This window comes from Pelophylax lessonae, assembly GCF_965119305.1.
Source record: "Pelophylax lessonae genome assembly, chromosome: 6".
In the NCBI taxonomy this organism is placed as follows: Eukaryota; Metazoa; Chordata; class Amphibia; order Anura; family Ranidae; genus Pelophylax; species Pelophylax lessonae.
The window spans coordinates 300,680,535-300,698,741 of record NC_138773.1 but is presented as its reverse complement, the minus strand read 5'-3'; the positions used below and the strand labels follow the sequence as shown (position 1 = coordinate 300,698,741).

The 18,207-nt window shown below is 44.5% G+C and overlaps 1 protein-coding gene across 2 annotated transcripts in view; it reads left to right on the top strand.

Annotated features, from left to right (window-relative positions):
• The window catches only part of PTPRN (protein tyrosine phosphatase receptor type N), a 178,062-nt gene that overhangs the window by 42,788 nt on the left and 117,067 nt on the right, over positions 1-18,207 (top strand). The window contains exons 2-5 of one of the 2 annotated variants that reach the window (XM_082262054.1): positions 10,871-10,921; positions 13,102-13,215; positions 13,582-13,693; positions 17,020-17,245. In XM_082262054.1, coding sequence (XP_082118180.1) covers positions 10,871-10,921; positions 13,102-13,215; positions 13,582-13,693; positions 17,020-17,245 — 503 coding nt within the window. Of the gene's footprint in view, positions 1-10,870; positions 10,922-13,101; positions 13,216-13,581; positions 13,694-16,923; positions 17,246-18,207 lie in introns of those variants that run through there. The other variant, XM_082262053.1, reaches the window with a different exon arrangement.

Here is an 18,207-nt window from a genome sequence, read left to right as displayed (position 1 = left end):
TCTCTTCTACTTTATCCCTTCTCTCTTTTCTCCCTTCTTTTTCTCCCTTCTCTTCTTCCTTCTCCTTTCTCTCTTCTCTCTCTGCTCTCTCTCTTCTCCTTTCTCTCTTCTCATTTCTCTTCTCTTCTCTCTCGTTTCTCTTCTTTCTCTCTTCTCCCTTCTCCTTTGTCCCTTTTTTTTTTCTTCTCCCTCTTCCTTTTTTTCTTTTTTTTTTTTTCAGTCCTCTCTCTTCTCTCTTTTCTGTCTTCTCTTCTCATCTCTTCTCCATAGCATAACTCTCAACTGTATAATGGGAAAGAGGGACACTTACAATATTAGCAAGAATTATGTAGACAAAGGACACAATGATTAAATAAAGCCCCACTCCAGGATAATTTTTTACCCCCACCCCCCTCTAGTTCACTGCTGGAAGGAAAAAAGAAACAATTCCTATCTGTTTTATCAAAGTTATGTTTTTTGGGGTTTTATTCGAAATGTGCAAAGAGAGATCACACAATTACTTATAAGTATAACATTTAATTAAGTAATGACAGATAGAGATAACAAATGTAATAACATTAGAACATTTAACAAGAATACTTAACTAAAGATGCCTTTTCTGACATGGAGTCCCGTCAGCTTTCACGGCGGGGCACAGAAGATTAAAGTCAGACATTTGCATGATAGCAGCTCTGAGATGAGACTGATTATTCCACGTTCTATCTGTCTCATATACTGTACAGGACTTGTGTGTAAATAAATGGCCAACCCCCTTGCAAGCAACATGACCTTTTAACCACTTGCCGACTGCCGCACGACTATTTACGTCGGCAGTCAGCCCCTCACAGGCAGAGCGACGTAGGGCTACGTCGCTAGCCTGTAAGGGTTGTGGGAGCGAGCACGTGCCGCCGCAGGCGCGCTCCCGCTCGGTCACGGACCCCCCCGCGCGCATGTGTGGCACTCGCGATCGTCCGTGACAGCGGGAGAAAGGCAGGCGGCTAGTGTAAACAAAGCCGCCTGTCAGTTCTCCCTGTGTAAGAATGATGATCAAACGGTTCTACTATGTAGGACCGTTGATCACTGTTCTTACACATCAAGCCACAGCCAATCACAGTTAGAAGCACACCCCTAGGGACACACTTAACCCCTCCCTCTCTAATACAGTTAACTCCTTCACTGCCAGTGTCATTTTTACAGTAACAGTGCATATATATAGCACTGATTACTGTAGTAATGTCACTGGTAACCCCAAAAGTGTCAAAAATGTCAGTCAAGGGTCCGATCTGTCCGCCCCAATGTCGCAGTCCCGCAAAAAAAATCGCAGATCGCCGCCATTACGCGTTTAAAAAAGAAACAACAAAAAGGACAAAAATCTTTCCCTTTGTTAGTAAACGCAATAACTTTTGCGCAAACCAATCAAAATACGCTTTTTGCAATTTTTTTATACCAAACATATGGTAAAAAAAAAAAATTGGCCTAAAATGTTAAAAAATTTTGATTTTTACATTTTTTTGGGGAATTTCATATAAAAAAATGTGAAAAATATTGTTATTTTTGCAATATTGACGCTCTTTTTTTGTTTATAGCGCATGATCAAAAAATCGCACAGGTGATCAAATACCACCAAAAGAAAGCTCTGTTTGTGGGAAAAAAAGGACGCCAAATTCGTTTAGGTACAGCGTTGCACGACCACGCAATTGTCCGTTAAAGTCACGCAGTGCTGAATCGCAAAATAGGCCCTGGTCAGGAATGGGGTAAAATCTTCCGGGGCTTAAGTGGTTAAGGACTTGGTCAGTTTGCAATGACATTCCTTTGGTATGAAGTCACCTAAGGTAACCAGGCTTTGAAGGCTTTCTTAGGGCCCTTTCACACGGGCGCTCCGTGTGTCCGCAAATCATCCTATTTTTTTTGCGGATGATTTGCAGACATAATGTAAGTCTATGGCATTGCGGATGTCAGCGGAATACCATCAGCTGACATCCGATTTTCTTCCTGTCAGTTCTGTTCCATTTTTTGGAACTGAACAAAACCCTATTTTTGTTCCGTTCAAAAAACGGAAAGAAAGGAAAATCGGATGTCAGCGGTGTCATCCGCTGACATCCGCAAACCCCCATAGACTTACATTATGTCCGCATATCATCCGCAAACGGATGGGATGATATGTGGACCTACGGAGCGGATGACAGAAATGTCATCCGCTCCGTGGAAAAAAAAAAAAAAAAGGACCGCAGCGGAGCTCTCACACAGAGCGGCCGTGTGAAAGAGCCCTTAGATATTATGATACAACTTTAATAAGGAAATATGAAATTTCCCCATCACTATTTAAATGCCCTTTTTTTTTTTCCTAACTGGTGGTCACATAGTGCTGCAGCCCCTTTGGGTGTTCTTATTGGATGTCCAGTGACAGGGTTCTTTGAGGATCCAGAAGAGGATGATGGCATCATAGGGGGCTGGCAGTCTCAGGGAGGGGCATTGCATCACTGGATCAGCGGCCCTTCACCCGGAAACTGGTGGTGGCGAGGGACCTGGAGGTGGTACTTAAATGAGTATATCTGGCTTTGCAAGGTAAGTGGAGATTTAGGACATGCGCCTAAATCTCCCTTACCTCTGAAGCCCAGTCCATGTTAGGGGCATTCCTCCCACTGACCCCCTGAAGCATTTTTCCCAGTGACCACCAATGAAAGGGGTATTCTTGCGATTGCCCTTCGGTAGGGCACTTTTCCCAGTGACCCCCAATGAATTGTTTTTAGCAGGGATTACCCTAGACCTGAAAATGATTGAAAAGGTACTTCTGGAGTAAAGGCTGTCCTAGATGAACCATAGTCCAGTGACAGTAGAAGTCATTCGGTCTACTCCATCCAGGCAGCCAGTTGGTCTGTTGCTTAACATAAGTCAATCCCATGTCATACCAATCACAGAACAGCTTTCAGCAGCTCAATGTAATCAAATTATTGGAAATAGATTTTTCTGTTGCTGGTGCTCCCGGGAATCGACAGTAACCATCCTGAAGGCTAACGCCTTCAGGATGGTTGCTGTCGATTCCCGGGAGCACCAGCAAAAGAAAAATCTATTTCCAATAATTTGATTAAATTGGGCTGCTGAAAGCTGTTCTGTGATTGGTCGGTATAAACCGTTGTTTGTTATTTGTACAGTGCTATTAAATCAAGTCTATTCAAATTATTTGTTACATGGTAAGTTTAGAGATTCTGCAGAAGACTACCAAAATGGGTCATTTGGTTAAGGCTAAATGAGTTGTATTTGTGAAAATCACTGAAGTATCTGTGTGACATTTCGAGTCAATGGAAAGGCAGCATTTACGCATCTGCCTTCTGTACTCCCCCTGCATATATCCTCTCGCTGTTCATCTCATGTTCGTCTGAGAGCCCCAACCGACGTCAGAAAACACAATCATTGGCGACGTCAAGTGTAGATGGGAATATTCTGACATATGAAGAGGCTCTGGTATTACTGCCTTGTGTTCTCTAAGGGTTTCCAGGCAGAGAATCTCATAAGCCCCCCCTTTCCTTGCTTGTCAGATTTTGTTTCAACATCTCAAAGCTCTGCTCACGATAATCAACTGTGTCCTTCTGTCGGTAGATGATGCATATACGTAATTACCAAATAATCATATTTTATAATAGTGGACGCTTGGGTGAGATGCAGTTATTGTTGGGGGAGATTAAATTTTTTCTTTACTTTGCATATGTGAATGCTCTGGAAGATGAAAAGTGAGTGATGAGAGGAAGGGAGTGGAGAGGGTAATGGACATAGGGGTGTAAGTGTGGAGGGTGCTTGTAAAGAAAATGGTAATGGAGAGGATAAGTGGATAGAAGAGATGAGTGGAAAGGTAGAATGTGATTAGAAGAGAGAAGAAGGTGAGGATACAGTGTAAAGCAGGGGTAGGGAACCTATGGCTCCTGAGCCAGACGTGGCTCTTTTGATGGCTGCATCTGGCTCGCAGACAAATCTTTAATAATGGGGGGCGTGTCCGGACGTGAGCCACGCTGGATGTGTAGTCCCAGAGCTCCGCCGCGTCTACCACTTAATCCAGTGCCATCCGCATAGCTGTGCCCGGTGCCAAGTAGATTTCTGCACCCATCGACGGTTCACTTTGTGGGCTACCCACCGCTACCCTCAGTTCGTCCATGGGTGACCTACTCACGGTACCGCCGCCGGCTCCTGTGCTGTGCATCTGAGGGCCTTGGCAATCACTGCCCGGTAAGGAGACCTGCCATCCGCTCCCTGTGCCCCAAAAGACACGATCTCCTTCCCCTCTGAAACCTGGGGACTCGCGGGAGCTGCCTCTCACATCCACCTCTGAGGCCTTCAGCGGCCGGCCACCATTTTCTCTGGGCCTATACTCACCTCCATCACTCGCAGGCCTGCAGGCGCTTCACCACTCCGGCCTCATTGCATACCTGCTCTGCTCTCTTACCGATCGGACTCCAAGCACTTTCACACGGCTCCATCTACTCATTGTATAGCTGCAGCCCATGAATATGAATATTAAATAAAGGTTCCCGACCCCTGAAATATAGTGTATGGCTCTCACGGACTTACATTTGAAAATATGTGGTGTTCATGGCTCTCTCAGCCAAAAAGGTTCCTGACCCCTGGTGTAAAGGTTATGAGGTGATGATAGAGTGTGATTGGAAGGAGTAAGAGGTGAGGGTACGGTGTGATTGGAAGAGGCAGAAGGTCAGGGAGCTGTGTGATTGGAGAGGGGTAGGAGGTGATGACAGAGTGTGATTGGAAGGAGTAAGAGGTGAGGGTACAGTGTGATTAGAAGGGGCATTAGGTTAGGGAGCTGTGTGATTGGAAGGGGAAGGAGGTGATGCTGGAGTGTGATTGGAAGGGGTGAGGTGAGGGTAAGGTGTGATTTGAAGGGGCAGAAGGTCAGGGAGCTGTGTGATTGGAAGGGGTAGAAGGTGATGATTGAGTGAGATTAGAAGGGGGGAGAAGGGGAGAGTACAGTGTAATTGGAAGGGACAGAAGGTCAGGGAGCTGTGTGATTGGAAGGGGCAGGGGGTGACGGTGGAGTGTGATTGGAAGGAGTAGGAAGTGAGGGTATGGTGTGATTGGAAGGTCCAGAAGGTCTGAGAGCTCTGTCATTGCAAGGGGCAGGAGGTGATGTTTAAGTGTGATTGGAAGGGGGTAGGAGGTGAGGGTACGTTGTGATTGGAAGAAGCAGAAGGTCAGAAGCTGGGTGATTGGAAGGGGTAGGAGGTGATGAGAGAGCTTGATTGGAAGGAGCAAGGAGCTGTGTGATTGGAAGGAGTAGGAGGTGACGGTGGAGTGTGATTGGAAGGAGTAGGAAGTGAGGGTATGGTGTGATTGGAAGGTCCAGAAGGTCAAGGAGCTGTGTGATTGGCAGGGGCAGGAGGTGACGATGGAGTGTGATTGGAAGGAATAAGAGGTGAGGGTACCGTGTGATTGGAATGGGCAGAAGGTCGGGAGCTGTGTGATTGGAAGGGGCAGGAGGTGATGTTTGAGTGTGATTGGAAGGGGGTAGGAGCTGAGGGTACGGTGTGATTGGAAGGGGCAGAAGGTCAGGGAGCTGTGTGATTGGAAGGAGCAGGAGGTGATGGTGGGGTGTGATTGGAAGGGGGAAGAAAATGAGGATAAAGAGCGTTCAGAGGGAACTTGAAGTGAGAGTCAATTGTGATTGAAAGGGGCAGGAGGTGAGGATGGTATGTGATTGGAAAGGGAGAAGTTTAGGGAACTGTGTGAATGGAATGGGGAGGAAGTGAGGGTAGCATGTGATTGGAAGGGCCAGGAGGTTGAGATGAGTGTGATTGAAAAGGGCACTTAGTGAGGAACGGTGTGATTGAAAGTGGCAGAAGGTAATGGTGGAGTGTGATTGGAAGGGGGAAGGGGTGAGGGAAGAATTCAGGGAGCTGCGTGACTAGAAGGGGCAGGTGATGATGGTAGAGTGTGAAAGGAAGGGGCAGGAGATGAGGGTAGAGTGTTATTGGAAGGGGCAGGAGATGAGGGTAGAGTGTTATTGGAAGAGGCAGGAGATGAGGGTAGAGTGTTATTGGAAGGGGAAAGATATTCTAGATTGATTGGAAGGGGTAGGAGATGATAGTAGAGTTTGATTGGAAGGGGAAGATGGTGATGGTAGAGTGACACTGGAAGGGACAGGTGGTGATGGTAGAGTGTGATAAGAAAGAGCAGAAGATGATAGTAGTGTGACTGGAAGAGGTAGGAGATGATAGTAGCGTGTGATTGGAAAGGGCAGGTGGTGATGGTAGAGTGTGATTAGAACGGGAAGGAGATGATAGTACAGTTTGATTGGAAGGGGCAGGTGGCGATGGTAGAGTGTGATTGGAAGGGGCAGGAGATGATAGTAGAATGTGATTGGAAGTGGCAGTAGGTGATGGTAGAGTGTTATTTGAAGGGGCAAGAGATATTGGTAGACTGCGATTGGAAGGGATAGGGGATGATATTAGAGTGTGAATGGAAGGGGCAGGTGGTGATGGTACAGTGTGATTGGAAGGGGCAGGAGATGATAGTAGAATGTGATTGGAAGGGACAGGAGATGATAATAGAGTGTAACTGGAAGGGGCAGGTGATGATGGTAGAGTGTGATTGGAAGAGGCAGGAGATGAGGGTAGAGTGTGATTGGAAGGGGCAGGTGGTTATGGTAGAGAGTGATTGGATGGGGTAGGAGATGATAGTAGAGTGTAACTGGAAGGGGCAAGTGATGATGGTAGAGTGTGATTGGAAGAGGCAGGAGATGTTAGTAGACTGTGATTGGAAGGGGTAGGGGATGACATTAGAGTGCGATTGGAAGGGGTAGGGGTTGATAGTAGAGTGTGATTAGAAGGGGCAGAATATTATAGTAGAGTGTGATTGGAAAGGGCGGGAGATGAGGGTAGAGTGTTAGTGGAAGGGGAAGGAGATGATAGTGGAGTGAGATTGGAAGGGGCAGGAGATGATGGTAGAATTTGATTGAAAGGGGCAAGAGATGATAGTTGAATGTGTTTTGAAGGGGCAGGAGGTGATGGTACAGTGTGATTTGAAGGGGCAGGAGATGATAGTAGACAGTGTTTGGAAGGGGCAGGAGATGATGATAGAGTATGATTGAAAGAGGCAGGAGATGATAGTAGAGTGTGATTGGAAAGGGCAGGTGGTGATAGTAGAGTGTGATTGTAAGGGGCAGGTGGTGATAGTAGAGTGTGATTGTAAGGGGCAGATGGTGATGGTAGAGTGTGATTGGAAGGGGCAGAAGATGATAGTAGAGTGCAATTGGAAGGGGCAGGAGATGATAGTAGAGTGTGATTGGAAGGGGCAGGTGGTGTTAGTAGAGTGTGATGTGAAGGGTAGGAGGTGATAGTAGAGTGTGATTGGAAGGGGCAGTTGGTGATGGTAGAGTGCGATTGGAAGGGGCAGGTGGTGAGGGTAGTGTATGAATGGAAAGGAGGCAAATGAGAGTGTATTGTGACTGGAAAAGACAAGAGATAAAGTTAGTCTTAATAAAAGGTGAGATTAAATTGAAATTGGAAGGGCAGAAGATGAGGGTACAATGTGTTTATAAAGGGCGGGACATGAAGGTAGATGAATGTGATTAGAAGGGGGCAGAAAGTGAGAATAGAGTGTAATTGGAAAAAGGCATGAGGTAGGGGTAAAGTGTGATTGGAAGGGGCCACTGGGGGACAGTAGAGTGTGAGTGGAAGGGAGTAGGAGATTAGATATTGTGTGGTTGGAGGGGACAGGCGGTGAGGTTGAATGTCGTTAGAAGGGAGCAGAAGGTGAGGCTACAGTGTGATTGGAAAGGGGCAGGAGATAATGGTAGAGTGTGCTAGACGTGATTGGAAAGGTTTAGGAGGTGATGGTAGGATATGATTGGAAGAGAGCGAGAGTTTGTGATAGAGTGTGATTGGAAGTGAGCAGGAGGTGAAGTAGGGTGTTATTGGGAGGAAGCTGGTGGTGAGGTAGAGTAACAATGGGAGGATCCATGAATTTGTGTAAAATAGGAATATAGTATAAGATTAAGGTACATGTGTGTACAATAGGGAAATAGTATAAAATTCGGGTGCATGAGAATTTGGTGAGGAATGGGTGTTGAAATGAAAGAAATTATGAGAATAGTATTAGTGATATGTAGAGAAAGAATGGTTAATAGCAAGGTAATGTATAGCATTGGTAATGTGAAGGGGGTCTGTGATGTAATTGGGGACTGTGGACACTCATGTAAAAGAGGAGCTGTGATGTTAAGGGGGGTTGTGAAGTGAAGGGGAGGCTGAGGTTGGTGATTTACAGGGGGGACTGTGATGTAAAAGGGGGTTGTTGTTGATGTGTTATAGTGCAAACATGAGATTCAGACCTTTGTCAGAAGAACATTTTACAAACTGGACCCCCGTGAACTTTATTAAAGACCCCTAATCTAGAGTTTGGAAACATTTCCACAGTGCAAAGTCTGCTGAGAGCAAAGCTGCAGTTTGCTAATATTGTCAGAAGAAATATTCTTTTCCAAATGCTACAAGGATGACAAAACACACCCTGGCATGCCAGAGGTGCCCTAAAGACATTAAAAAATACTTTATGGAAGGAAATGATGAGGACCAAATAAAAGTGCAAGGAGCTTTTTCCTCCAGAGTTCTCATTCCAGAAACGCTCTTTCTGCTGCTTCTGAATCATCAAAAAGTGTTTCTTCACCAGCAGCATCTTAGTAAGGAAGTGCTACAAACCATGGCCTCTCAAAAGAACGCAATCTCTTCATTTATAGATAAAATAACACCTGAAAATACGGAGAACATTGACCAAGATTTTCATAGAGCAATATATGCTTCTGGATTAGCATTGTCCATAGCTGAAAATGCATATTGGCAGTAAACTTTTACATTATAATGTGGGAAAGGGAATATGCATTTTCCCCGTGGTTTCAAACTTTCCAAAAAGGTTACATCTCTAGTGAGTAATACATACTGTAAAGAGCATAACATTAAAGATGATAATGTTATAGACTAAATAAAGATTGAAGAACATGTAGGCATAGTATGTGCGGTAGCATAGGTGATGTGTAAGGAAAGAAAGGTTAATAGCAATGGTGGTCTGTAGCATACATATAGCACCGATGAAGAAGAATACATACTGTAAGGAACATAATAAGGTTTGTGGTTATTGGGGTTTTCATACAGTACAAAATAACCATTCTCAACCATAGATCTGTTGAACCCCAGGGTTCCTTCAGAGGTTACTAGGGGTTCCATGATTTGTTACTAATTGACCTCCCATGCCTATATACAGTAGATCTAAGTCAGCACCACTTGGCCGAGTTAGCTGCATAACACCAATAATCTTTTTAGCTATCCAAAAGGGGTGCATTCTGGCCACCACTGAAAGGAACATTCTTCCAACTGACCTCCGATGTAAGGGGCATTTTTTGCAGTGAGCCCGGATGAATTGGTTTTAGCAGGGCTTCCCCAAGACCTGAAAATTATTTTAGTGGTTCCATTATTAACCACTTTACCGCTGCTCACTAGAGCTCTACTGCGGCAAAGTGGTTCGTTATCGTCTGGCGACGTAGACCTACGTCGCCAGACATTCTCCTCTCTCGGCGGCGCGCGGCGCCGGAGGCTCGCTCCCGCTGTATTCAGTCACAGCGGGAGTTGGGCCAGGGGAGGAGCGGCGGTGATCACCCACGCTCTTCCCCGATCGTCGGGGAATCTAGTGTGGAGATCCGCCCGCTTGTGTAAACAGAGCGGGTGGATCTCCTAAGTGACAGGCAGGATCAGATTGCAGGGTTCAGCATAGCTGAACCTGCGATCTGTCCCTGTGTCACACAGTCACCTCCCCCCACACACGTCAGTAAGCACCAGGCATACATTAACCCCTCCCTCTCCAATAAAATTAACCCCTTCCCTGCTAGTGTAATTTTTACAGTAACAGTGCATATTTATAGCACTGATTACTGTAGTAATGTCACTGGTACCCCCAAAAGTGTCAAAAATGTCAGTCAAGGGTTCGATCTGTCCGCCGCAATGTCGCAGTCCCGCAAAAAAAAAATCGCAGATCGCCGACATTACTCGTTAAAAAAAAAACACCAAAAACGACAGAAATCTTTCCCTTAGTTAGTAAACGCAATAACTTTTGCGCAAACCAATCAAAATACACTTATTGCGATTTTTTTATTACCAAAAATATGTAGCAGAAAACAAATTGGCCTAAAATGATAAAAAATTTTGATTTTTACATTTTTTGGGGGGGAATTTCATATAAAAAAATGTTAAAATGTTATTTTTTCAAAATTGTCACTATTTTTTGTTTATAGCGCAAAAAGTAGAAATCGCACAGGTGATCAAATACCACCAAAAGAAAGCTCTATTTGTGGGAAAAAAAAGACATAAATTTCGTTTGGGTACGGCGTTGCATGACCGCGCAATTGTCAGTTAAAGTCGCACAGTGCCGAATCGCAAAAAGTGGCCCAGACGTAAGACAGCAAAATCCTCCGGTGGTAAAGTGGTTAAGACTTGGCCTGTGTAACGCTTGAAATTTTGACTCTGGGAAAATGAATGTAATTGCTAAAGGTTCCCTCACCTTCTATGGCGTCTACGCTCTACTAGCCAAAACTACCAAGGGGATGTTGAGTAAAATATGAGCTGCACATCACTGATTCCGCCATTGGGGAGATGTCACCAGCATCAGATTGACAATATGACGGCTCTTTTATTCAGTGGAGATTTGCATATAACTGCAGCTGTTTGTATCTTTGGATCTGCTGATTATTATCTTCTGATCTGCTGATTATTTATTATGTGGTTTTGGCTGAAAGCAACCTCTGTTTATGCATTTTGTCATGCTATGCTCAATTTAAATTACCATGAATTGTGCGTCAGTTGTTCCCAATTATAAAAGCCATTCATTCTCTTTTTTATTGATTCTTCAGGCTGCCTGTTTGATCTGAGGCTGTGCTCCAAGGAGGAGGTCTGTGTACAAGGTGAGTCTTCCGACCCGCATATCCTCATATATTCATATCACACTCAACCCAAATGGATCTTCTAGTCTGACCCTTTTCCTGTTAAGGGCCCATTCACACTAGAATGCAGTGTAGGAAAGCCGCTTCCCCCACCACATTCAAATCGCATTGCCTCTGTGATCTGCTGCGGCGGTCAGTGCAAAGTTAACAATACCCCAAACACAGGTTGCAAACGCAGTGCGTTTGGCCGCATCAGATGCGGTTGCCATGCGTTTCAAAAAGTAGCACATGCATTGCTTTTGGTGCGGTGCGATTTTAGCCCATTCAAAATGAATAGGGCTGAAATTGCACTGCACAGAACAGCATGTGAATGGCACAGGAACCGCACAGCGCTCCTGTGCCATTTACATGCAGTTCCCAGTGTGAATAGGCCCCTAATCAGAACTGCAAATCAGATATACAGTGAAGTCATAAATGCACCATATACATTGTGGCTTATCTAAATTTTATTCTTTGACAGAAGAGCTAACAATCAGATTTCAGCCTTTAGATATCCAGTAAAGTCATAAATGCACCATATACATTATGGCTTATCTGATTTTTATTCTTTGGCAGAAGAGCTAAGGATCAGTTTTTAGCCTGCTACAACTCTCAATGTCCTGCCATGCAGGGGGCTTCTCTGTTCATGTACATTGTAACCAGTACAGTATGATATGATTCAAAGTCAAAGTAGACATGCCCTGATTTACCAACAGTATTTAGTGCTGAGGGTTTTAACAATATGAATTTGAATAGAAATTACAGGACCCTGTTTTTCTCTTTTTCTTTTCTTTAATTTATTTTATAAGCTGTGTAGGTGAAGATGGAGTGTGACCAGAGAGCTGGCATTCTACTGCAGCTTGTCCCAATGATAAAGGTAGCTTGGTGCAGGGGACCTTCACTTCTAGAGCTCCGATGCTACTCGCTATGTTCTCAGCTCCTTCAAGAGCAGAGTTGCTGGAACTGCTATTTCTGCCCCTCCCCTCCTTCTGCCCATTCACAGAAGCCTTTGTATTATGTGAACTCATTCACAAACTACAAAGGCTTCTGCGAATGGACAGCAGAGGTGAGGGGCGGGCATAGCTGCTGTGTGTGCTTCTCTCCACTCACAGCCGGAGTGTATCCTCCAGGAGTGCAATAAATTTCTTTTATAAGCTGTGTAGGTGAAGATGGAGTGTGACCAGAGAGCTGGCATTCTACCGCAGCTCGTCCCAATGATAAAGGTAGCTTGGTGCAGGGGACCTTCACTTCTGGAGCTCCAATGCTACTCGCTATGGTCTCAGCTCCTTCAAGAGCAGAGTTGCCTGAACTGCTATTTCCGCCCCGCCCCTCCTTCTGCCCATTCACAGAAGCCTTTGTGTTATGTGAACTCATTCACAAAATACAAAGGCTTCTGCGAATGGGTAGCAGAGGAGAGGGGCAGGCATAGCTGCTTTATGTGCTTCTCTCCACTCACAGCCGGAGTGTATCCTCCAGGACTGCAATAAATTTATTTTATAAGCTGTGTAGGTGAAGATGGAGTGTGACCAGAGAGCTGGCATTCTACCGCAGCTCGTCCCAATGATAAATATAGCTTGGTGCAGGGGACCTTCACTTCTGGAGCTCTGATGCTACTCACTATGGTCTCAGCTCCGTCAAGAGCAGAGTTGCTGGAACTGCTAATTCCGCCCCTCCCCTCCTTCAGCCCATTCACAGAAGCCTTTGTATTATTTGAACTCATTCACAAAATACAAAGCCTTCTGCGAATGGACAGCAGAGGAGAGGGTCGGGCATAGCTGCTGTGTGTGCTTCTCTCTACTCACAGCCGGAGTGTATCCTCCAGGAGTGCAAAAATCTTGTCATATATAAGTAATAGTGATAAGTCCCGGAAGTGACATCCACCTAATTGGACTTAACTCATAGTGTGCCTGCACTTTTTGCAAAGTTGCTGAATTTCTGGAATTATTATTGTTAATCAGTCTGAAAAACCAAGGACATCTTGTGACAAAAAAGAATACTACAGAGGGGGCAATTTTGGATTGAAGGTGAGTATTGCTGCCTTGCATGTAAATGTATGTATGTAAAGCCAAAATTGTCTCTACTTACTAAAACAAAAACAAAGACTTTTGCCTATACCTTTAACACCCTGTCTGTGTTTCTTTATTTAATATGTCGTTTTTCAGATGGATTATTCGGCCAGTGTCGGGATCGATCGGAAAGGGACGTGGGACAGTTTCAGGTGACTCCTAGAACTCTGCAACAGTTGCAAGGCATTCTGCGTCGGCTGTCAGCAAAAGGTAATCAGTAACCGAAATAATCAGCTGTGAAGCCCCGGCCCATTATTTCTGAGGACTTACAAAAAAGATGACAGCCTTTTCTCACAATTTAAGCAGCCGGCTCTGCTGTGATTAATTGAACGGCAAAGCTCTGTGTCATTTGCATTTTCTCCCAGAGTGACTTGATGCATCTTTTCTTTTGATTTTCCCGTTTTTTATTTCAGAAAGAATGATTTGGCCAGGCCACACAATTAACTTCTAACCGACATTTCTAGATTACTCACCATCAGCAGGGCAAAGAATGCATAAGAAAAGAAAGAATATGCAAAGTAGATTGGCTGGAGAATTAAAGTTTTATTCTTTTTTTTTTTTTGCCCATGGTCACAGGGTTGTCGTGGAAGGATGATGTGACGCAGCGAGTAATGGCTCATGAAATGGGTCGCATCCCGCAGCACAAAGCACTGGAGTCATTCGATCTTCTGGATGAGGAGAGGGAGAGGTATATTATATTAAAGGTCCATTCTGGATTGAAAATGAAGGATTGCAATGCATACAGGGAACTCAGTTTTTGTTCTTCATGCAGACATAGCTTTAGTGCACCAAGCCTCTCTTCCAGTTATATCTCCTAGGCCAGTGTTTCTTAACCTTTTTTCAATCAAGGCACCTTTTAACCTGTTTACAACCGCCCGCCGCCGCAGGCAAATCACCGTATTTGTACGGCGCTCACTCTCGGGAGTCTAGGGGGCGAGCATGCGCCGCCGCCGCCGCGCTTCCATCCCCCGATGCGTGTGTCAGGTGGCTCCGATTGCCACCTGCCACCCCCGATCGTTCCCCGCTGAGAGAGAAGGACAGTTGGCTGTTGTAAACACAGCTGACCATTCTTCTCCCTGGGATGATCACAGAGCTCCTGTGATCCTGCTATATAGGATCACATGTCTCTATGGTCATCTCAGAAGCTACGCCCCCCCACAGTTAGAATCACTCCCCTAGGCTCCCATTTAACCACTTGTTTACCCACAGGGTTAACCCCTTCCCTGCAAATGGCATTATTACAGTAACAGTGCATATTTTTAGCACTGATTACTGTAGTAATGTCAATGGTCCCCCCCAAAAGTGTCAGTCAGGGGTCCGATCTGTCCGCCGCAATGTCGCAGTCCCGCAAAAAATTGCAGATCGCTGCCATTACTAGTAAAAAAAAACAATGAAAATGACATAAATCTTTCCCTTGGTTAGTAGACGTGATAACTTTTGCGCGAACCAATCCGATAACTTTTGCGCGAACCAATCCAAATACGCTTATTGGGATTTTTTTTAACAAAAATATGTAGCAGAAAACAATTTGGCCTAAAATGTTAAAGACAACCTTTGGATATGACGCTGAGCACGTGAACTCAACTTCTTGGCGGACCATGACGAGGCCTGTTCTGAATGGAACCTGTCCTGTTAAACTGCTGTATGGTCTTGGCCTCCATGCTGCAGCTCAGTTTCAGGGTCTTGGCAATCTTCTTATAGCCTAGGCCAGTGATGGCCATCCTTGGCACCCCAGATGTTTTGGAACTACATTTCCCATGATGCTCAACCACACTGCAGAGTACAGGAACATCATGGGAAATGTAGTTCCAAAACATCTGGGGTGCCAAGGTTCGCCATCACTGGCCTAGGCCATCTTTATGTAAAGCAACAATTCTTGTTTTCAGATCCTCAGAAAGTTCTTTGCCATGAGGTGCCATGTTGAACTTCCAGGGACCAGTATGAGAGAGTGAGAGCGATAACACCAAATTTAACACACCTGCTCCCCATTCACACCTGAGACCTTGTAACGCTAACGAGTCACATGACACCGGGGAGAGAAAATGGCTGATTGGGCGCAATTTAGACTTTATCACTTAAGTGGTGTACTCACTTTTGTTGCCAGCGGTTTAGACATTAATGGCTGTGTGTTGAGTTATTTTGAGGGGACAGCAAATTTACACTGTTATACAAGCTGTACACTCACTACTTTACATTGTAGCAAAGTGTCATTTCTTCAGTGTTGTCACAGGAAAAGATAGAATAAAATATTTACAAAAATGTGAGGGGTGTACTCACTTTTGTGAGATTCTGTATAAGCAGATTACATTACAGCTTTAAAAAAATTAATTCCATCTGAAACTAAAGTTTTGTACAGGGGTGAGAAATTATATAACATATATTATTTATTCTTGTCTAATATGTCCCTTTTGGTAAGATTTTGCATCACTTCCTGTCCCATGACAGGGTATGGCAAGTACAGGAAGTGCTGGGATATCTCTGGAAATGGAGACCGCAACGTTGTACAGTAATAGGTTAGAGGAGTAAGAACATCTGTCAGTTTTTGTTATTGCTTTCTGTGTCTTCCTGTTCTGGTAAAACCTGCACCCTCTCATTTATTATCCTGGTGTCACAGGAACAGGAAGTGAGTTTAAATCTCACCAATGAGGACATTTACAGCATAAAAACAAAAGTATTGGCTCTTATTCACTTTGTCAAAAAAAAAAAAAACTATAGTAAATAGGACTGTATTATTGTAACTGTAGGTGGTTGATATCTATAATGGCAATATTGAGTATGTGTGTATATATATATATATATATATATATATATATATATATATATATATTTACTGTATATATATATATTTTTTTTTTCTTTCACATGCCTTTATTTATACTCTTCCCCACACTTACATACAGCCCAGCAGTTATAAAGGTTTGGACAAACCATATAACGCTGCCAAGGGTGTTTACAATGGTAATTTTTTACTCATAAGTTTTTTAACTGTATTTTTCAAAAGAAAAAATCTATTGCTGTAACGACTTAAAAAGTTGGTTGTTAATTGGTGCATTACTAAAAGTCCATTTAAAACTACATGTCTGTATAGGACAGGGGTGTCAAACCTAATTTCATTGGGGGGCCGCATCAGCACTATGGTTGCCCTCAAAAGGCCAGTTGTATCTGTAAGACTAGATGTCTAGAGCACCCCACCCCCCTCAGATGTCACACAGCACCCCACAATCAGAAGATTCCCCCACTCCCCCTTACAGTGCACCCCCTTACACCTTGTTCTGCTGAAGAAGCTTGGGAACCTGGAAGCAGAAAATGCAAGGTCTGGAGGATTACTAGTAGAGGGCTGGAGTCAGCAGCTGGAGTCTGCTTAAAGCTGAGACCAGGGAAGGTGGAGACAAAGGGGTGCTGCAGCTGTACAGAGAGGCACAGTATATCTGTAAGAGGAGTTATGTCCTCCTCTCTGCTGCCGACTTCTGAGACAGAGGGGGCAGAGATGATCCTCTCTGTGGCTGCACAGAGTTGAGCAGGATCTGGTGGAGGAGTTCTGTCCTCCTCTCTGCTGTTTACTGCTGAGACAAGGTGGGGGTAGAGACAAGGGGGTGCTGCAGCTGCAGGAGAGATTTGATCCATGGGCCGTGTGTTTGACACATGTGGTATAGGACTACCTAGGGCAGTGATGGCGAACATTGGCTCCCCAGATGTTTTGGAACTATGTTTCCCATGATGCTCAATTACACTGCAGAGTGCATGAACATCATGGGAAATGTAGTTCCAAATCATCTGGGGTGCCAAGGTTTGCCATCACTGACCTAGGGTGACAATCTGAAATTTCAAACAGCTATATTTGGTTGAGCGCCACCTGCAGTGGAGACTGCAGACTGCACATACCTACAAGTTAGGGAGGGTTCCTGCAGTGCAGGTAGGTAACAAAGAGAGAGTAGCTTAGTAAGAATACATGCCTGGAGGGGTGGGATATTTGCAGACATTCTCATTTAAAATCCTAAAATCTGTATTTTTTAGATCCCCATTGGCGGGGCGGACACTTCAGCGTCTTACAGGTCCATTGTCAGCCCAAAGATGGACCAACCAAGTGGATCCCTTACCGTATATAAGATCAAAGGTGACATCATCAGATTCCGCATCAGGACCACAAAGACTTCCCATGAGCTTCAAACAGAATTTGTCTCCTCTGTTGGATCGATACTTGACCTACTTTCTGCTCGCCTCTCAGTCACCCAGTTCACAGGTAAGTCCTATGCAGGGAAATATCAACTACAGCTCTCTGGTTCACCTGAAAGCAGCAATACTCCCACCATATTAGGGATTGCTAGCTGGAGACCTGTTATTCACAATTTCTAGTTTCATCTTAGGGTGCAAGTTAGCTCGTCAGTCTTTTATTGCAATGTGTTTCCACAAATTCAAAAAAAGAAGACAACGTTTTATGACCCTTAAGAGCCCATTCACATTGAGGCGACACGACTTTGGGGGGCGACCTGTGAAGTCGCGTGCACCGCGACTTCGGCGCGACTTGCAGAGACTTCACATAATGGAAGTCTATGCAATTCGCTCCCAGGTCGCCCCAAAGTAGTACAGGACCCTTTTTCTAAGTCGGAACGAGTTGTGTCGCTCCTATTAGAACGGGTCCTATACTACTCAATAGACAAGTCGCCTGACAAGTCGCGCTAATGTGAATGGGCTCTTAGGGTCTCGTAAGAAAACGCTTGAGAACATATAATAATTAACCACAATGGTAAAGCTTAGAAAAGCTATTGACAATCTCGAAACATCCGGTGCCCAGTAATAAAGTACGAAAAATAAACAAAGCGGTCTACACCCCCACTCGCTAGAGCTTTGGGCCCAAAAAAATCTGCAACATTGCATCTCCTAAAGCTTTTTAGCTTTAATAGGAAGAACAAGAATAGAAGAGAGTTGAGGTCACCTGGGGGTAGTAAGGAGGATTTCTCCCAGATCAGGCTGGAGAAATATATCTGATCCAGGGGTCCCAGGTGTTGTTAAATATTGTATTGTTACTCTGAATGGTTCATGTAAATGTATCATTGATTATAATCCAGTTTAGTTTTTGATAAACATAATCCATATGCACCATAGTCAGTTTCCAGCACCTTGCTATGGCGTTTCGAGCTGCTAACATTATACTGTATGTGAGATTAGTCTTCATCATTTAGGAATGGCTGAATCCAGTTTCTG